Genomic DNA, 21,877 nt, shown 5'->3' with positions numbered 1-21,877 from the left:
CCCTCACATCCTGGCACCGTGTTTCCCAACAGAGTCCTCGAGCACTGCTGTCCCTTCAGCCCTTTAGAGAATACATACGCTGTTATCTCCCACTTCTTCCTTTGCTTCATGCCACTGGCACAACTTCCAATACTGAAATAACCACTCAGACTCTAAAGTGAGTCTCAGCCCACCTTGTAATGTCACTGGCATCAACTGCAAACATTTTACACAGAAGAAAGATCCTTCAAGTTCTTAGAAATCCACCCTCCATCCAGACATGCTGGTGGGATGTTCAACCCAAAGAGCAAAAGGCTGGAGCTTTGGGGGTGATCTGATCTTAACAAAGTGACTCCAGATTTGAGTATCTGCCTGGTCTGAGAAAGGTGCTTATGGCAAATGTGCACATGGAAAGGGATACTCATCCTCCGTTGATCCTGCCAACATGCCCTGCACACCCTGACCCTCAAGGCAGCAGCTCAGCCTGCACTGACACTGCACATGGCCCTGACACCACATAGACAGGTTTGGGCTGCTCAGGGACTCAGGGTCTTCATGTCTCACTGAAATACACAGAGTTCCTTGGGCACTTCTTACACTCCATCCATGAACAGGGATAAAACTTCCCAGCCTCAGTGCATCTAGTTCTTAAGTTCTCTTCTGGACAGAGAAATGGATCTTGGTGTGCTGGAGGAGACCCTTCTGCATCCAGCTGATGGTGGACACAAGATGTCCCTTCCCAGCACATTCCTGGCTTCATAATCCCACAGCAAAAACCAAGGATGCCCTTCCCAGAAGGCTAAATCAGGGAAAGAATCTCTCCCACAGTCTAGACAACAGACTTCATCTCATTTTGAAGCTTGCTACCTCAATTATCTTCCATGAGGAGGAACAAAGGCAGGTCACAACATCTGAATTTTCTCTAGGATTTGTTCATATTTTTCAGGGTTGATGTGAGAGTCCAGCAGTGCTGCACATCCAGGCCAAGCTACACAGCAAGCGCTGCCACTTCTTCCCCAGGGTGTGACTTCTAGAACCTCTAGAACCACATCACATCTTCTGGTTTGCTCTGGTTCCAATCTAAGTCCCTGTGTCAGGAGGAAACCATCACCTCCTGGTCACTCTGCTCTCAGAGGAACCCATCTGATGACTGGCAGTCTGAAAGTTCCGGTAGCCACCCTTGGGGTGGAGGCAGCATGGCCAGCTAACCTGAGGATCCCAGCTAGCAAACAATTTGACATCAGGTCTGAAAAAATTTCAAGTTTTCATTACCCACAAGACATATTTCTGATTCTTCTACAATGCATCCTAGGTCTGAGAAGCTATACAAGAAATTGAGAGTTGAGGTGGGTACTCCCACATCCTCCTCTATCTGAGCACTCATCACAAGGTCTCCCTTTCCTCCATTCAAGCAGGTACCAAATCTGAGTTGGCACCACACAGACACAGCGGGGAAGCTGGAAGGAGATCAGGTCTTGTGCTGCAGACACTCACAGGCAGTGAGTTCACTGTCCTCCACAGAGCAAGCTGGGATTTGAGAGCAGCTCCAGCACAAGTGTGGCTGGGTGCAGTAACATCTCATTAGCAAACCCTTCCCTCCACCAGGATCTTGTTTCCATCTCCTCTTTTTCTGGGCTGGTGGCCCCAGGACTCCATAGCCCTCCTGTTCTTTTCCAGTACAAGATGCAACTTCCTTTGCTGCCAATTACATCCGCTTATGGACAAAAGTTTCTCCTCAAGATCTACGTTACTTTTGCACAAGTATCTCCCACATATTGGTTTTGAACTTTAATTTAACTTTTCTCCCTTTGAATCAAATTACCATTCTCCTATGATCACAATTTGGTTGGATGAAATATAAAGTTGGAGGATATCAACTCTGAGGACAGAGAAAAGCAGAGCACAACAACAGACGTGGTGTGCTCATCATGCTTTATTTCCCATTCAGCCCCACAGACACCCTGCTCTCATTAGCACTTAATGCAGGTGAAAATAAAGGGGTTTAATATTAAAACAGCATGGGCACAGGGGAAACATCCACCTGGATCTGTTGAAACTTGCCTAATATCACTCCCAAGCTTTTTCTCTATACGAGGAGCTTTTTCACTCCGAAGACTGTAACTCTTTATCTGGGCTAGAAACATTCAATATGAAACCTCTCAAACCCCATTTGAAAACTTAAGTATTGAATAATCAGTGCATTTCTCCACTCCATCAGAAATGGAACAGCTTAAAGAAGACCATCCTGCTGCCACCATGGAACAGACTAACCAGGTGTGCTGGTTCCACCTGAGCCCTAGGTGTGAATCCAGGGGCTGCTGCTCTCCCACCCTACAAGCTCATTTATGCCAGGGAAGCGTCTTGCTACTTCGCTGTCTGCAAAGAAAGGAAGGGTTGTACAAGGCAACAATGACCAGGAGGCCCATGGGCCTCTCTGGGATAAGGACACAGAGTGTGGGCTGTGCAGAGAGTGGCACCAGCGCTGGGCACAGCTGGACACCTCAGTCAAGCCGGCGGAGTTGGCAGCCCCAGCTAAACACACAGGCAGGGCTGCGAGTCTGAAACGCTCTGTGCGGCCGGCGTGATGCTTGAAGGGACAAGGCCTAATCTAGGAACAATGGAGCTGGGCACATTCCCGACCAGGCAATTGCAGCCCTCAGTGAGGATGTGACACCAGGCATGTGGCGCTCGCTGACATGGAAACCCGGTCCATTGGCAAGGCACTGCCCGTGCAACCACAGCTCCCCAGGAGCAGCCCTGCAGAGCCACACGCTGCAGCCGCTGTGATCACTGCTAATTTCCTCCCAAACTTGTTGAAATCCACACTATGGGGGCGGCTGGGTGAAGAGTAGGAATTCAAACTCCAGAAATATCTGTGACCAGACAGCTATGAGACACGTTGGTGGAACCAAGAGGAAGTGTCCACTGCTGGAAAAACCTCCCTGCCCCAGGCTGTGACAACTTATCTAGCGTGGGAACACATGGAATCCATCCTTACAAACACAAAAACCAGAACAAAACAAGATCTTGGTATTGCTGACCCTACTCTCCAAACCAGGGTAAGCAGGCAAAGAGGAGCCCATCTGCCCCTGCATCAGCCTCCAGAAGAATCCCCAGTTTTCCCAGCCTGTTAAAGTCAACCCATTTTTCTAAAGGAAACGTTAACCACAGTGGGATATCAAGATACAAGACTGCTTTTAATTACATATACAAAGGAGGCCGTAACACTCCAGCTCTCTGCAAGGGCAGCTTGCTGAGAAAAGCAACTCTGATCAAAGCAGGAAAATCTAAATCGGGTGAGCTTAGAGAGAAACTGCATAAATTGTCCCCAGGTTTTTATGCACAAGACTCATGAACTTCCAGCCACAACGTATTTTAATTGTGGGGCTATCTTTCCTTCTCATTTAGTGCCGGCTGAACTTAGGGAGTGATTTGTCCCTCTGTGTTCAGCACTGATGAGCCACACCTCGAGTCCTGTGTCCAGTTCTGGGCCCCTCACATCAGGAAAGACATGGAGGGGGTGGAGAATGTCCAGGGAAGGGAACAGAGCTGGGGAAGGGGCAGAGCACCAGGAGTGGCTGAGGGAGCTGGGGGCACTCAGCCTGGAGAAAAGGAGGCTCAGAGGGACCTTCTGGCTCTGCACAGCTCCTGATGGGAGGGAACAGCCAGAGGGGTCAGGCTGTGCTCCCAAGCAACAGGGACAGGACAAACAGCCTCAAGCTGTGCAAGGGGAGGCTCAGGCTGGATATCAGGAGGAATTTTTCCATGGAAAGAGTTGTCAAGCATAGGAATGGGCAACCCTGGGAGGTGTAGAGTCACCACGCTGGAGGTGTTCAAGAAATGACTGGATGTGGCACTTGATGCTCTGGTCTGATTGACAAAGATTGGACTTCATCTGAGAGGTCTTTAACCTGACAGTCATGAAGGTCATCAGAAAAAGCTTCAGGCCTGGCTGTGGTACAGAATCATCCCCACACTTTGCAGGTGAGTGCAGCAATGAGGCATTTTTGTCACGCAACACAAAGACTTCAAGGCAAGCTGCACAAACCTTAGTTTAAAAACAGCATCCCCACAAGATGAACCTGCCCAGGTGTTCTGCAACTCCCTTTGCTGATCACAGAGTTCCCAGCACGGGACACAAGCTGGGTCCTGGACACAGCTGTGCCAAGCACCTCCTGGAGGCAAAAACCCAGCCAAAGACATCTAATAGCTCATTTACAAATATGCTCTTCCCAGATCTCCTGCTCCAATCCCTGGCATCATCTTCAGTGGACAAGTTTCCTCTGCTAGATTCTGTCTGCTCTGAATATATCTAAAGAACTCTTTGAAGTCAAAATATTCTTAGCAATTAGATCTTCTCTATTTCTTTTTGCCTTCCTAATTATCCTTTTAACTGCCTTCTGCTTATTTTAATAGATCTTCCTATCCTCCTCCTTACCAGACTGTTTATACTTTTTAAAAGCCTACTGCTTACTGCTCCTAATACTGTTTACATCTTCACTCAGCCACCTCAGCTCAGTTGCTGCTTTTTTTTCCTAATTTCAGAGTCAACCAGGGGAAATTTCCTCTCTGATCTCCGGAGCAGTTTGTAAATACCTCCCATTTTGTCTATAAGAAGCTTTCTACAATAGGTTCCTTTTTCCACAACAGGTTTCCCCTTGGGAGAGGGAACAGAGTCTCCTCTAGACCACAAGCACTTCCATAAAAACCCATATTCTTCTGTATCACTCTAAGCACTCTTCTCTCTGCTGCTCTGCCTATTCCTTTTGCGCTAGGAATATAAAGCAGATTATTTAATGATGGAGTCCCACGTGCTCCCTAACTACCTTATTCATTATCATTTCCTGCCTCAAAAAGTAAATAAATATCCTTTTGTGCTCAATGTTACAGGAGATTACCTATGAATTTCTTTAGTTATATCTCTACTAGGGAGGAAAAAGCCACCTGGAAGTACTTTGGTCTCATGCAAGGGCTTACACCAGGGTGTGTGTGATGGTCTGGAGGGTTTGGAGCATCCTGTACGGTTTGGAAGTGAGAATAACTTAGGGTCCATTTGGTGGGAGCTAGAGAGTAAATTAAAGGGAAGCTGACTCAATATTTCCTCTGTTCCTTATAATCCTTCCCCAACCATCTGCTCTCAGACACTGGCAAACAGGACACCAAAACAGAGACAGAAAGTGAGATCTTTTGTGAAGCCACAGAGTGGCCATTCTTTACACCATAACACAACTCTGCCCTGGCTAACTGCTCGAAAACCCTGAAACACTTATTGCATACACACAGAGAATAAGCAACAGCATCCAGCATGCTGCCTCCACAGCTCCCCTTGGTAGTTTGTTCTAACAGCCAATCTGCCCTGCTGCTCAAAATTTCCACCTCCTACTCTTAAAAATATTTTTGCGTCTTCATTTTGTCATCTGAATGTTTGGATTCAGCTTCCAGGTATTGTTTCTTGCTACGCACTTTGCTAAAACCAAGGGCTCTGCTACCTGCTTTTTTCATTTTCTTTTTTTAAAACCCATGGAGAACTGGCTCAGTGAAGATAAAAATCAACAAGTGAGATTTTTTTTGGCAGAGGGTTTCCCGAATTACGATGCACGTCCCCAAATGTTTAAGAACAAACATTAATGAGTATTTCCTTTGACTCCTCCAATTGCTTCACTCCACTCACACATGGTTTGTGTCTTCTCCAACTTTTCAACATTTCTTAAGGAAATGAAGGAGCTGGAAATGGTGATAATGTATTAACGCATAAGCAAGAGAAGACAGAAGAGGTGTTCTCACACAGTTCTCATGCTCTGCACAACCATGGTTTGCATCTCCCCACTCCCACAGTCTCAGTGCCACTGCTTACCCTGCAGCATTCGTCCCTTTCCCTCACCAAAGCATTTTGGTGGGTTGGCATTTCTGCTCCTCTCTGGTATCCCCATGCCAAAAGCAGATGCAGCCCCATCCCTCCAGATGCACAAATCCCATGATTGGTATCAAAGTTCACCCGATGGAGATCTTCCCATAATCCAAATCCTTGTGGGCAACTGCAGTCCCTTCCTCCCTCACCACCACCACTGTCAATGCATGAGGTCATGCAAGACCCTGTTTGCAAGCCTGTTTCACACCAGCTTATGCTACCACAGGGCATTTTGGGCCTTGACACCAAATCAGACGTTTTGCCAGCTCAGGATGACATCTCCTCCATCACCTCTGCTGAAGAACAAATGCAGTCTGACATTCCCATCAACTCCTCCCCTACACTCTCATCCCCACACTGGTCAAGCTAAGACTACAACAGCAACATCCACCAAATCCTCTGGAATATTCTCATTTTATCCAAATCTTACAGGAGGAAAGAAAGACATCATCCCAGGGAACATCATCCACATGGACCAGCTGGAAACCTCTGCCTTGCTCAGCCCTTGGGTAAGGCTGGCCCTGGCAGCTCTCATGCACATAGGCTGAAAGTGGATCATTCCTCCTCCTTACAAATAGGGAACAGCAATATTTATTAAACATGTCTAGTTTTTCTGCTTTATTATGCATTTTACCTCTCCTCAGCCGTGATAAGTCTACACAAACCATTATTAGAATTTCTTTTGTTCCTAATACAAATACTTTCTTACTGTTCCTTGCACTGACAGTCACAGATTTTTTTTTCCCCTTGTGTTTTTAACTTCCTTTATCAATTTTCTGCACTTGATAACTTCTAACTCAAGGATAACTGTCATCTCTACCTTTTAATATTCCTTTTTTCCCTTTTTAGTCTGATTTAATTCTCACCAGCACAGTGCTGCCCTGCTCACAGGAGCTCAGCCTGCTCAGGAGGGAGGAGAGGCAGGAGGGGGGCTCAGGGTCCTGCCCTACACAAGCTGCATCCTACTTGGAGACCAATTTTCAGCCCAGACTATGGCTCTCACTTCATGGCAGAGACCACACTTTGCTAAAAATTGCCCACAAACGACACAGAGGACAACAGAGTCCAAAAAACTAAAACTCAGGACCCATGTGGTGCCTTTTTGTGAAATCCCACCAGTTCCCAACTGTAACCAGGCTGCAGGGTGGGAGCTGAGGAGGGCTTGAGCCAAAGGGGATGAAGCCCCAACAAGAATGCCAGACACCAATCAAAACCAAAGTGAAAACAGATGCCAGCATATAAAAACCTATTTAAACTAAAGCCTGAGAAAATCAAACAAAGTTACAGGAACATCCAGTGTAAGTGAAGCATTTTCTATTGATGAGGTCATAAAATGTACTGTATCCTGAAAAACTTCATAAAATTTCAGGTGGGAAACAAAAGACTCAAGGCATTACAATCCATATCCAAATTATGTAGGAATGATGGAGCTATGTTGACAGAGAAGCAAACTGCAGCCCAAGAAATGACACATGATTATTATGCCAGGAGGTAGCAGACAAGCTTTATGGACTGGAAGGCCATCCCAGAAAGGCAGAGCACAGCTACAGCACCGGGAGCTCAGAGGGATGCTCAAAATGCCAAGGAATACCAGAGAGGCTGCAGGTCTCTGCCAAGTCAAGAAGCACAGTTTCAGTCACAGGAGAATTCAGATAATCTCACAGAGACTTGCAAATGTGAAAGCCAATTCAATGCAGAAATGAAGGTCACGGTCCCATGTAGGACTTCTGTCCCCACACCATGTCCTCAGACATGACACATCAGGGAATCCCAGACTGCTTTGGGTTGGAAGGGACCTTAAAGACCATCCTGTCCCCCTCCCTGCCATGGGCAGGGACACCTTCCACTATCCCAGGCTGCTCCAAGCCCTGTCCAGCCTGGCCTTGGACACTTCCAGGGATCCAGGGGCAGCCACAGCTTCTCTGGGCACCCTGTGCCAGGGCCTGCCCACCCTCACAGGGAGCAATTCCTTCCCAATATCCCATCTAATGCTGCCCTCTGGCAGTGGGAAGCCATTCCCTGTGTCCTGTCACTCCAGGCCCTTGCAAATAGTGTCTCTCCATGTTACTTGCAGGCTCCCTGGAAGGCCACAATTAGGTCACCCCAAAGCCTTCTCTTTCCAGGCTGAACAATCCCAATTCTCTTAGCTTTCCCTCACAGGAGGAACCATCCTACAATTCTATAAATGGGAACATTTGTTAAGAGTGCTAATGGAGCAGCTAAAAGGCCTTGCAGGTGAGGTGGAAAATTTGAAGATGATTACCACCTACCAAAGGGGGCTTGTTAAACAAAAAAGCACAGTTCAACAGCAGAGTGAAAAAGGCCACTAGAAATTAAAAAAGATACCCTCAGAAAGAAATCCAAATTATGTGAATGTAAGCTCAAGGAAGCTACACTTAATGCCATAAAAAAGCCAATCCAGAAAAAGATTTTGAGAAAGAGGTCGCTGAAGTTAAAAAAAGTAATCAAACACACAAACACCAGAAGTCTGTCAGATTCTGGTATAAATAAAGCACTGAAGAAAGATAAAACCACAGGATAAAAATTCAGCTTCTTTGCACCAGTGCTCACTGGTGACAGGGCTCAGCAATTCCCTTCCTGAACTCTTTCTTCATGAAGAGGGAGCTGAGCATCTGTGTTAAACTGTGGGGTTACCAGGAAAAGCTGTAGACCTGCCTAGCAAAATTAACAGCATGAAAATAAAAATCTACAGGGTCAACAGCATCCATCCAAAAGTGTGAAAGACATCAAGCTATTAAAATCACCCAGCATCACCAAAATCACTGCTATCCACCTATGAATCAGCAAGCACTGAATGTGACCCCAGTTTTAAAAGAGCTCCAAGGAACTGCAGAACTTCATTTTTGTAGAAAAATTAGTACAAACAACAATTAAAAAACCAAAACAATTAAAAGTCAGTGTTCCCACAGATAAAAAAGGAACACCAGAAGTCACCCTGGTTTCTGCAGCAATAAGTCCCCAAGTTCTCAGCAGTGCCGGTTGCAGGTAGAACAGGGTGTGGTGCACCTGCACTTCCAGAAACCTAACAGGAGTTTGCTCTGAGAAGGCTCTCGTGGCAAGCGCACTCACAGCACTTTCATATGCACAGGATGAAGTAAGAAGTCACCTCATTGATTAACCACTGATTAAGAGACGGAAAATAAAGGGCAGGAATAGTTCGTTATCACAGTGGGGTCCCGCAGACATCTGCTCCGAGCGCCGGGTGGGGTTTGGGGAGAGGAGCAGAGCGGAGGGAAAGCAGCCCCATGCACCACATCAAGGTGCCTAAATGAGCCATTAGCATTCACCAAACGAGCCAGGAGGCACCGGGGCACCTCTCCAGCAGCGGGAGAGCCTCTGATGGAACCAGCGACTCATTACGGGCGTAGAGACAGAAATGTGCCTGTGCATAAAGCTGCATCCAGAGCCCCTGGTGATCCACCTGGAAAGAGACTGCAGGAGTAAAACAGGGAAGCAGAAAAGGGCGAGAAGAGTGATCCAGCCAGGCAAACTCCTACAGCATGGACAGGGTGTCCAGAACAGTCCAAAGAGCAGCACCTTAGGGAAAAGGGACATGCAGAATGCCTGGGCTTTGCTTCCCCAAGCACAAAGCTAAACCCTAAAAATAAACCCCACAAGGAAGCAAAAGCAAATATTTTTCAGTCCCCTATTTGCCTAAATAAATTGCAGACGCCGCAATTATCCAAATGATTGCCTTGGCGGTGGGTAATGCCAGGCTACGGAAAATCCACATCCCAAGGGGCTGCAGCACCTCCTCGGACAAGACCCGAGGAGCCTCCAAAGGGTGGGCACAGCACTGAGAGAGACAGAAACACCTGAACCAATGGAAAACACAACCAGCACAGTAAATCACCTGTCCCATAGCTGGAGCTACACAGGACCCAGGTATGAGACAGCTGGCAAGGCTGCAGGCTCACAAGGAAACCCCAAAACCAGTCTGCACCATCATTTTCTTCTAATTTATGGAGTTGGTCACCACTCAACACCTGGTGATGGAGAACTGGGAATCAGAGGTGCTGATGGCCTAGGAAAATGCATCCCCTGTAAAGGAGAGGGCACAGAAACATCCAGGGAGGGCAGGAGACACCAAGGACCTCAACCTGGGAGAGCACAGAGTTCATGCAAAGGGATAGGGCTGAAAGGAAAACTTCTTCTGCTTGAAATACGGAGACAGGGAAACACAGCAGTGCAGCAAGTCAAATACAGGAGGAGAGATTTGTAGAGGTATCCAAGGGGGAAAAAAGTTTATGATCCAACATCTCACCTTGCCCGGGCAAAATCATTAGTAGTTCTTGCACAGAAATTAGGAAGAGAGCCAGCATGTTTGCCAGGTCCTCAGCTCTTCCACCCTGTGTTGGGTCACCTTTGACACCCCTAAATAATCTCCAGGAAGAAAGAACAGTCCCAAATCCTTCGAGTTTACAGCCTGAAGCTTGGAAAAATGTAACAAAAATAATTGGACAAAAAGTTGAAAACTTATGCTGTCCCAAAAGAGAAAAAAAAAAGTTTCTGCAGTTTGCTTCTGAAAAATTTCCTACTGCTTTTTTGGGTTTGTGGGATCATTAAAATAGCTGAGCTGGGAACGTCATTGACTTGGTTGGTTTGGCTAATAAAGAGTACCTTCTGGGCTGGAACAGTGGGGATGTTTATGGGGGAAAAAAGGCTTTTTGTAAAGAAAATGGAGTCATCTATTGATATGCAAAATAGACTAAATGATTATTTATATAACAAACTATTCTAACATCATCAAACTTTACATATTTTAAAAAAACAAATAACCCAACACTTTGGTAGAAAAGGAACTAAAAGTAGTATTTTTGGTGCCAGAATATTGCTAAATGAAAGGTTGTATTAATGGATTTGTACTTCTTGTGTGAGGGCTCTTCTGCCATAGAGACAGCTCAGGTAGAGGGATGGGGTGTTTTGGAAACAATGTTGGCCAAACACTTCAAAATGACATAAATCCAGAGGAGACAGATAATTTTTTTTGCTATTTTTGGGTGGAAGGAAGGAAGAGGCTTGAAAAATGTAAATATTCAAATGCAATTTTTCCTCCAGAATTATATTTTGCTCATGATATTCTCCTAACAAAACGAACTTCTCCTGTCCTGCAGAGGCAAAGGGACAGGCTGGAGCCCAGGAATTAGGGAACATTTCACTGACTTCAGTCAAAGATACTTGTGGGGAAATTTAACCACAAGCCTAAATCCCCACAGGACTCGTCCCTAAGTGAATTCCAAAGCAGAACAAAAATTAAAGATTGAAGATTAAAAATAAAAAAAATTTAAAAAAACCCAAACCACATCTCCTATGAGGAAAAGTCAAGACAGAAATGGAAAATTCCTTCCTGGCAAGGATGCTAATTGCATACCTTGTGCTAGGAGCTGAATATCATAAATTTCTACATATATATTTAATTAGGTTAATTTGCAAACCGTAGACATATGTCTGCTTAAAGCAGACAGGAACATTTCATTTTATACATTTTAAATCTCACATAATGAACTCCAATGACAAGCAGTGTTTATGCTACAGGAGGACAGCCAAGGAGCTCCCTGTCAAAGGAGGGAAGCACAAACATTTACCACTCACACAAACAAACAGCCACAACGTGGGACTTATCTCCTCCACCTTATCAGGAACTAAAAGCCAACGCTGCATTCTCTGCAAATCTACTTTTTGGCAACTAAACCAAATCAGATTACATAGGAAAAAAAAAATACATGCAAGGTTTCAGGAAAAGGGACCTCGATTTTGAGGGTTTTTCTCATTTACGAAGGACACCACTATTCCTACTGAGGATCACGGAGTCACAGAATATCCACAGCTGGAAGTGACTCACCAGGATCACCCAGTCCAACCCCAGCCCTGCACAGACACCCAACAATCCCACCCTGAGCATCCCTGGCAGCATTGTCCAAACACTCCTGGAGCTCTGGCAGCCTCAGGCTGTGCCCATTCCCTCGGGAGCCTGGGCAGTGCCCAGCACCCTCTGGGGGAAGAACCTTTTTCCAATATCCAATAAATGCTCCAATGGACTCTGCCTGCATCCCTCTGACATCTGCCAGCACTCCCAAGAGCAGGCATTGGAGCACAGCTCCCAGACCACATGGGATACATCCGGAGCCAGATCCACATTGTATCTCCACCTAAACACTCTCTTTGGATACATTTACATTTTTTATTCCTCACCCAGTGCCCTCCCCAGCTCTTGGCACAGCAGGTCCCCTCCCAGCCTGTGTCTCTGGCATGTCCTAACAAACCCCACGAAGCAGAAATACCAATTCTAACTGCTGCTATCACCAACCAGCCAAATTTAAAGGCCTCTAAAATAGACACATAAGAGGTAAAAATATCCCTCCCTTGGAGTTAATATGCAGTAACCCCAGTGGTATTAACCTGAATCAGACAGATGCCCTGAAGCCAAGTCAAAACACACCCCAGGGCAACTTTCCTGGTGGTCAATTATTAATTCCTTCACTGGTGAAGTCCATCTCCAGCCCTGCCAGCCCCTACCAGTCCCACCAGCAACCCCAAAGCCACCAACTTCCTGACCCCAGACTGTCCCCCAGTGTCACTGCCACTGCCATTGTCCCAAGGATGCACCTCAACATCTTCAATAGCATCCTCTGACTGAAAAGAGAAATCCAGCTGACTCCCAAGGGGATTTTCAGGTCCCCTCTGCCACCAACCTGATCCAAATCCAGCTGTCCCTCCCTACAGAGGTTTCCAAAATGAATGCACAAATTTAAAAAGGTATTTTATTCCCAGCCAATAATTACCCTGCGTTCTTACAACTCTCTCTTCACACCCTCAAAATTACAAATATCTCCCAAACACCACTGAAAGCTCAGGATTTGCTTCCCACAGACTGCAGCACGTCAGACCTCAAGTGACAGATTTACACCCAGAAAATCAGGAGCTATTCTTGGGTTTCGAGCCAGAGCCCTGCTGGGGCTGCCTGCACACTGCTCTGGGATGCTCCCAGCTCAGCCTCCAAACTACATCCACCAGCCTGCAGACTTAACGTAAGAAATTGTACAAATCTGCTCAAATTGGGTTTCATTCATTCTCTCCTCGTGCAGCCAAGTAAATAGAGTAGTAGTAAAAAACCAAAATCTCACCAAAATACAGACAACTCGATTTGAACCAGGCACCCCAAAGGCTCTGCAGCACCCAAGCCCTGCCAAGGCCCCTGACCATGCTCTCCTCCCAGCAGGGCCAACCCACGTCGCTCCAGGTTTTCTTCCAGGATCCCCTCTGGCTCTCCACACCAGCAAGCTGCTGACTTTGGTTGCAGTTTTGAAAACTGAGGTTTAATACTTCTAAAAATAGGTCTAAAGCAATTAAATACTTGCACTAAAATTGTTCTCAACACACTGGAAGCAGTAAATGACGGCCCTTCCACGCAAGCACACCCAACTTCTGAAAACTGACTTCTGCTGCTATTTTCAGGCAGGAAAGGATACCTACACCCACGCAGGGTAAAAAATTACCTTCCATAAAATTTCCGCTGCCTGTATGTATCTAGTAAAATGAAATCACAACAAATATTAAATCCTGAAGAGCCTGGAGACACAGTGGTGCCATGGGGACACCAGCACCAGGATGGGACCACAGCTGGCCCATCCAGCCTGGCTCAACTCACTGCCAGTGGAAAGGTCTGACAAACACAGCCAGTCTCACTTCTATCAGTTGCTGAGATATCAAACCTTGTGTGATAAACCCCTGATTTCTAAACCAGGGCAGAAAACACCACAGAGCTCCTGTGTTACCTGCCCCAGCACAGCCCCTTGCCAGTATGGACCCTGCAGCCCTCAGCATCCCAGACCCACTGGAGAAGCTCACTATGCATCCAGGAGACTCTCAGGCACATCCATATGCACAGACACGTAGGCACAGGTATTGATCCCTCAAATACATATGGCAACTCCTCGACGGCTTCAGCAGCTCATCTCTGCTCCACACTTACACATTCATGTTTCCCTTTGTCAGCCCCTTATCAGTGCAGGCAAATTCTCCACTCTCTACTTCTCCACTTCCAACCTTATTTTCCACATTACACCAGCCATATATAGATGTGAAACAAGCAGAGTGTTGGAAATCACAAGCAAGGAAAGACTTGCCTATATAATTAAATCTTTGCAGGTACAGTACGGCAGCAAAACCTTTCTAACCACACAGCAGAGTGCCTTGGTAATACATGTGAGGCAAATAAAGGGAGAGGAGAGACTCTCCCCAAAGAAAGCTGTTCTAGCAGGGCAATTGCTGTGGTGACACTGGTCTCAGCACCAAAAAGCACAATGCATGGCCACCCTCAGCCCTCCCCATTGGGACAGCCCCATGCCAGGCTGACCCAGAGCTCTGCGATTTCAGCCCAAAAGGGCCATGTGGCCTCCACCTTCTCCAGAGGCAGCACAACCTCATCAGCCATAAATCGCATCACCTGAAGCTCTGCCCTGACCTTGGCCAAGAGTCACCTGGGCATTCCTACACCCATGGAAGCACAAGCAGGGGGGCCAGCTGCTTTGACCCCCCAAGGGAAGGCACAACATGCTGTGTGCCCCCCACACTGCCTCTGCTCCCAGGGCTGCCCAGTGCAGTATCCCAGCTGGAGCAAGAGCTCCCAGTGTGTTGGCAAAAGCTCCCACAGCCTGGTCAGTGAACCAGAGCTAACTGCCAGTCAACTGCCAAAAAACTGAAAAACACACATCACAAGAACTCTTCTCTGTAAGTACAGAGGAAGTTTAATTAAGAGTATGGATTCTAATCTACCTGTGTCACTTCCACACTGCTCATGCCCTCCATGCTGTGTCCTTCCCCAAATGCATTGCTCAGAATACAAAGCTGCTTTGCAGTTGCCCTTTGAGCACAGGGGAGAATTTTCTTTACTTAGTCTCCTTTTTTCTGCAACTGCTCTCTTTGGGAGACTCCAACAAGTGAAACCCAAGTAACTCAGAAAGCCACCATACAGCTTGCCCAGCATCTCCATGTGCATTTACACACTCAGTAGTGTTGGTGCACAAACCCCACATTACAGGTGATCACCCCTGTGCATCATTTGGGGTCTGACCAGCACACCCACGTTCCAGAGTCAGCAGTGTGGGAAGAGCCCAGCCTGCTGACCCCAGCCCAAAGGACAACCAACACTTATCTCAGCATCACACCCCAGCACAGCCCCACCAACAGCAACGAGAGCCCTCAGCAGGAAACAGCAGAAAAGGTCCAGGAGTGAGTGGATCCAATGGGGCAATGGATTCAAGGTCTGAATATTGAATGTCAACCAAGGGACAACTCTGACTGTAATTATAAACACTAAGGAGTGGGTGCCTGGCAGCTTTGATGTCTCCAGCATGCTGATGTCATGGGAAGAGACCTTCTCTGCAGAAAGGGCGTTTCAGCCTTTCCTTTCCTCCAAAGGAGACACAAGTGTGCAGCAATGCCTCCCACATCCCACAGCTCACCTGAACATGCACATCCCAGCTTCCCCAAGACCAGGCAGGGACAGCAGGCACAAAACCCTGCTCCATCCAGAGCACCCCACATCACTGCAGCCATGGCTTTTGGGGAGAAACAGCTGGCACTGAAACCACCACCACTCAACCTGCTATTTATTATTTTTGATTATTAAATTTTGCATCCTCTTGATAATATTCCCAAGTGAAAAGCTCTCCCAAGTGAAAAGCTCTCCCTATATATGTGATGTTTATTATATATTATGCATTGCATATATTAATGTTTTTCCACCTGCTTTGTGTTACAACTTTACCCCACTCCCACTGTCAGCAGAGCTAACCAAGGTCACCGGGAGCTGCCCCTTCCCCACACACCACGTGCCACTGCCTTCCCGAGTCCCTTTTCCTGGTGCCATGGTTTAAATATTCAGTTCTCACATGACGAGGCAGAGCCGCTGTGACAAGTTGCACCAGAGCCCTTAGCCACTGATGAAAGACACATTGCAAATGGTTATTTTTCATACACTATCCATGGTAAACAGCAGCATTCATTTCTATTCCCTTGCTCCAGACAAATCAATGATTGTTAACGCAAAGTCAACACGTCCAGATGTAGTTTGCATACTAGTTAACCACTAAATTGGCATCACATAGTACAAAATAATCAAGAGACATTCAAGGAACCAAACAAAAGCAAAAAGGAGGCAGATGACTAGCAATTAATCCATAAAAGACCTTTAAAAATTAGAAACTTCTTCCCCAGAAAACCTGGTATGGCCAAACGGAATCCAAATGTGAAATTCCAAATATGCGCAATGCTGTACACACAGAAATGTAGAAATTACAAGGAATAAATATCTCCTGGGGCCACTTCCTCATGTCCCTCATGAAAAAGCACCCACAGCCTCCAGCAGCACTGGCAGGCCCTGCCCAGGCACCTCTTCCCCTCACCCCACTTGGTACATTATATACAAATAGGGCCTAATCTGGCAAAACTCTGACAAAATCCACATTTTGGGGTGGCTCCACACAACTGCAGGACCACTCTTGTCTGTTTTACAGCTTCCAGCACCATTCAGCATATGAATAATCACTTACATGGATCCAAGCATGAACTGGAGCAACCACAGCACACAGTATAGCACCCACAGGTTATGGGGGTTGCAGAGAACCGCTGCGATGTGTCCCACACTTCCTGCACACACCAATCCCACAGAAGCACCCCTGTGCCATTCCCAAAACCTGAGCCATGCTCGAGATGCTCAAGCTGAGGCCACCGGAGGCCCAATGGGCAGTGCCAGGGACCCAACAGTGCCACCCAGCTGGAGCCAGCATGGCCCTACAGGGCCCTGTGCCACGGGGAGCTGGGCTATGGGCACCACAGGAGCAGATGCAGCACCACTGAGTCCTGCCATGCCATGGTGGGAAGGTCAAAATCCTGGAACAGGCACAGCATCCCAAGGATTATTGATCATAGAATATCCTGAGTTACAAGGGACCCACCAGCACAGACACCCCAACAATCCCACCCTGTGCATACCAGAGAGTGCTGTCCAAACACTCCTGGAGCTCTGGCAGCCTCAGGCTGTGCCCATTCCCTGGGGAGCCTGGGCAGTGCCCAGCACCCTCTGGGGGAAGAGCCTTTCGTGATCTCCAGCCTGACCTGCCCTGGCACAACAGGCACAAATCCTGATTCTGTATCAGCATGACCCTTGGAGCAGGTTTCAACCCTCTTAAAAAAAAAAAAAAAAAAAAAAAAAATCTAGTTTTTAGAACACCAATTTCACTCTAATTTTACTCCTGCACTTGCATAATTGCAAACTTGACTGTGCATCACCGGGGCCACGTGACTGCACCCATGAATTGAACTATTCCCAGCGTTGCATTATGGCAGTGATATATATTTAAATTATCCTAGAGTCATGCAATAACCTCCCAAGGTTTTATATGGCATTTGTATAAATATTATCTACTACTTTAATAATATTATGTCTGTTTTCATTCAGAGATGAAAATATGTCACTGAGAATGAGGTCCTGGAAATTTCTCTTTTTTAAAAAATACATTTCAGTTATGTCACAAGAAATCTGTTGGTATCACTCAGCTGGGCTCCCTCCCTCCCCTTCCCCTTCCCGGCTGCCAACAGCAATTTTGAAAAGGATAAAATATTGATCAACTTTCCAGAAGAAAAAAAAAAAGAAAGGAAAAAAAAAATCCCCCTGAAGGCAGACTGCAACGAAAAATTATGAAATCTTTTCCAGGCAGGAGGAGGTTTGTGCTGGAAGGACAGGCAGAAAGGTGAGATTCAGACCCATTACAATCCCCAGCAGCGTTTCCCTGCCGAGGAGCCAAGCAGGAGTTGGTGCTGGAAAGCTGCTGATGCACAGAGAGTTAAAGATGGGCAAGGTTGCAGTTCCCACACGTCCAGCACCACAGCATCCCCCAAACGCAGGGAGGACACAGCAGTGCATCCAGCGCTGCAGAGGACACACAACCCACTCATCCCCGTGACAGCTGGAAACAGCTCCAAACTAGGGCCACCCTGCCTTCAGTTCCTCTGCTTGAGGATAAACTTGAAAGGTATCATTTCTAAATGTTGGCACTGTCACCCCAGAATTGAGAATTGGTCATTATTCCTAATTAAAATGCAGCACCCATCAATGTGTTCCCCCCAAATCGCAAAGCACAGCCACAGGGTTGCTCCCCAGATCTCTGGGTGTGTAGAAGGGCAGAGAAAAAGCAGCATCAAAAGATCTGTTTCACACACACACACACAAAAAAAGAAAAAAAAAAAAAAAGTATGAAATCTTAAAAAAATAAAATTACAGCTAAACAGTTTCTTTGGGTATAATCACATTGTGGTGAAAGTTATGGGGTGCAGCTCAAGGAAGGGAATTCTTGGAGGTTAAGAATACAGAAAAGCCACCACGCTACAGCTTCCTGGATGAAACCATGAATAAAATATTCTCCAGGATTTTTTAATCCAATTTCAAGCATTGTGTGTAATTTTTACCCAGATGTGCCACCCTGCACTAACTGCACCACTGCCAGGCTGGCACCAGCCTCTCGCTCCATTATTTGCTAAAAAAGGGATTCAGGAAGAGGGTGGGTCCCTTTCGGGGGGGCTGGGGGGCAAATAAATGCAAAAATAAAAATATGGAGTTGACATTTCAGAGTATTTGTTCCTCCACCCAAGAGTTATCCTGCTTTGCAAATTTTTTCCATTTCCTCCCCCCCCCAAAAAACTCAAAACACGAAACAAATAAAGGGGAGAAAAGTGAAAAACAGCCCCCAAACCTTGAATTCACCAGCCACTCCTTCCTGATTTCCAGCAAATATTGTTACAGGGAACGGAAAATCAAAACCGGGGGAAAAAAACGAAAACCAGAAAAAAAAATTTAAAAAAAACTCAAACTTTTCAGGGATTTGAGATTCAAAATTAAAAATTCATTCTGGCTTGAAATTTAATTTAATTTTGTGCAGCGCCTAGATTTCAGCATTTGCTGGTGGGTGCCTGGCAGCTCCAGAAACTCACTTTTGGAGTTTAAAATTTAAAAATGCTTTTTCCAAAAGGAAAAAAAAAAAAAAAAGAAAAAAAAAGGAAAAAAAGAAAAAAGAAAAAAACCAAACTGCTGCAGCTGTGGAGCCAGCCATCTTGCTATTTTGTCCCCATTTTAGAGAGGATACTGTGTCAAGGTTGGTAAAACTCAATGTTGACCTAATCTTTCCCTTCCTCTCCCTCCCCCACTTTTGGGTGGAAAGGCCATGTAGCCCTCCTAGATTGCTTTTTTTTCTTGAAACAATGCATGTTTCAGTGCTCTTTTGTTATTTATTTTTAAAAAGATCAATACCAAGACCCCAGTATTCAAGGGCAACCCTACAATAATAAACCAGTGTGTGCACAGTCCAGAACTCACAGGCACTCTGTAACAGCAAAATAATAGAGACAGAACAGCATTTAAAACAAACAAACAAAAAACCCCAAAAAACAAACAAAAAAAAAAAAAACCTCACCAAAAATAATTATGGAAAAAAATATTTTCAATTCAAACTCCAGCAAGGCTTTAACAGTCAAGGAGAAAAAGGATTTTGAAATTGCGAAAAATATCATGGCTGAGCCCTTTAAAGGCAATTTAGTTTGGAAAAAAATGAAAATCACAAAATCTGCAATTATTTTTTCACAATATTGTTAATTATGCATATTCAGAATATCATGGCGGACCTTATAATAAACCTGTGTAAATATTAGATTTATGTGAGCAACAGAACCTGGAGTTATTACAGTGTGTTTAAAAAAAGAAGAGGAAAAAACCTAAAAACCATAGTATGGAAATTTTTTTCTTTACAAAAGAAGTAGGAAATTAAATGCTGGAAACTATGTTTTAATTATGCCAGGAGAAACCATCCAAAAAGCCAAGAAATTCTAAAATAAAACTGACATTCGACTCTTAATTTTGCTTGTCCTCGTGTTTTCCTGGACTATGTTTAGAACCTCATTGTTTAAGAGCAGTTTTGCATGAAATCCAAAAATCACCAAAAAAAAAAAAAAAATTGGGTGTGTCCACAGCAAATTTTCTGGGTTCTTCATTTTCCTGCGAAATTCCTCATTTCAAAGAAAATAACTTTAAGCACTACAGCGAAAAGGGGGAAAAGAAATAACCCCTGAGTTTTGGCAAAGCTTGCTGCACAAGTTCAAAATTACAATGAAGCCCAATTCCTAATTGCTCCGGAACAGCAATTCTCCCACTTTCCCAAACTAATCCCTCCCTGCAGCTCACCCGGGGGGGCCCACCAAAAACTTGAATCACTTTCCTTTCCCAGCACTCTGCTGCTCCCAGGCTCCGTTTTTCTCCAGAAAATGGGGGTGGAAGGGAGAAAAACCTGAATTCATTGAAATTCCTGTTTAATTTTCATTTCCATGAGCTGGGCTTTGGCTCCAAAGGAACACACACGAAATTTGCGGGGCTCTGCAGGAGCTGCGGGAGGAACCCCAGCTTGGGGGGATCCGGCCCCAACTTTCTAGGAAAAAATTAGAAATACCAGAATATTTCCTTTTTTTTTTTTTTCAATTTTAATTTCGGGGTTTTTTTGGTTTTTTTTTTAATTTACGAAATAGTCTCCTCTAGGTGGCGTCGTTTTAATGGAAAAAAAAATGGGGGGGAAAAAAAAAACGTTCCGGAGGAAAAATTAGAGAAAGGAAGAAAAAAAAAATTTTAAAAAAGGGAAAAGAAGGGAAAGAAAAAGCCCAAGCCCTGGGCAGGGGCGCGGGGCGCGGGGCGCGGCGGGGCCGGGGCGGGCGGGCGCGGGGCCGGGGAGCGGGGCGGCCCGGGCCGAGGGGCGGCTCGTCCCCGCCGACATGGCTGCTGAGCTCCGCTTTGTTTTCCGCCCGGTCCGAGCGGCCGGCGGGGTCCGGCAGCCGCGGGGGTCCGGGGAGCCGCTGCCGGCGCTGCCCCCCGCGCACTGCGCCAAAGCGCCGCCGGGGCTCCGCGACGGGGCGGCTGCGGCTGCCGCCCTCCCTCCTTCCCTTCCCTTCCGTTCCCTTCCTCCCCGCTCCCTCCGCCTCCCCCCGGGGACACGCCGCCCGGCCGCCGCGTACCTGCGCTGCCGCCGCCGCCGCCGGAGCGGAGCCGTCCGGCTGGTTCATGGGGCTGGGGCGGGAGCAGGCGAGCCCCGCGCCGCCGCGGCCTGCGATCCGCCCGCCGCGCACAAAGCCGGCGCCGCCGCCGCCGCTGCCTCCTTTCCGCCCTCCCAGGAGCGGCGAGTGGGGGCGATGCCCCCGCTGCGCGGGTGGGCGGCTCGCCGGGCTGCTGCAGCCCCCCTTCCCCCCGGGGCATGGGCCGGGGCGGCCGCCGCGGGCACGGGCGCTGCCGCTAGCGGCGCGGCGCGCAGGGCTGGGCGGGCGCCTCCCGCTGCCGAGCCCGCGCCGCCGCCATCACGAGCCGCTCTGGGGGCAGCTCCAGCCGCAGCGCGCTCGCAGCCGGCGGCGCCGGGAGAAAGGGGCTGAGTCTGGCCCGGCGCGGGAGCCCCGCCGCCCGCCCTGCCGGCCCCGCGCTGCCCTCCGCCCCCGCGCTGGGCACCGCGCAGCCCAGCCCGGCCCGGCCCGGCCCGGCCGCCGCCCGGCGGGCGCGGGGCCGCTCGACGCCGGGGGGCTGCTCCGCGCCGCGGCGCCCCCCGTGGGGTGTCCCGCGGTGGGTGTGTGGGGCTGCGGGGAGTACGGACCCCGGCCCGCCGCCGGACCCCGCAGCCACGGGCACGGCGCGGGGACAGCCCCCGAGGGCGTCGCGGCGGCCCCCGGGCCGGGCAGGGTACGAGAGCCCGGCGGGTGGGAGCTGCGGGGACAGCCAGGCTCCAGCACGGTTCCCCAGGCCTCCTACACCTCATACAGCACGAGGGGAAAGGCCGGGGGTTGAAGCGGGACACGAGGGAACCGCTGCAGCTGTGTCAGGGAGGGTCAGGCTGGAGATCAGGAGAGGTTCTTCCCCCAGAGGGTGCTGGGCACTGCCCAGGCTCCCCA

The 21,877-nt window shown here is 47.7% G+C and overlaps 1 protein-coding gene across 16 annotated transcripts in view; it reads right to left on the bottom strand.

Annotated features, from left to right (window-relative positions):
- The window catches only part of ZNF618 (zinc finger protein 618), a 160,431-nt gene extending 139,030 nt beyond the window's left edge, over nucleotides 1-21,401 (bottom strand). For 3 of the 16 annotated variants that reach the window (XM_085076462.1, XM_085076467.1, XM_085076463.1), the window contains exon 1: nucleotides 20,960-21,398. In XM_085076462.1, coding sequence (XP_084932588.1) covers nucleotides 20,960-21,007 — 48 coding nt within the window. In that variant the 5' untranslated portion in view covers nucleotides 21,008-21,398. Of the gene's footprint in view, nucleotides 1-20,959 lie in introns of all 16 variants that reach the window. The other 13 variants (XM_085076475.1, XM_085076471.1, XM_085076470.1 and 10 more) reach the window with 9 other exon arrangements.
- Nucleotides 21,402-21,877: the final 476 nt, after the last annotated feature.

Source organism: Lichenostomus cassidix, chromosome 17, assembly GCF_008360975.1.
Source record: "Lichenostomus cassidix isolate B80296 chromosome 17, HeHo_3.0, whole genome shotgun sequence".
Classification (NCBI taxonomy): Eukaryota; Metazoa; Chordata; class Aves; order Passeriformes; family Meliphagidae; genus Lichenostomus; species Lichenostomus cassidix.
This window is presented reverse-complemented; position numbering and strand designations above follow the sequence as displayed.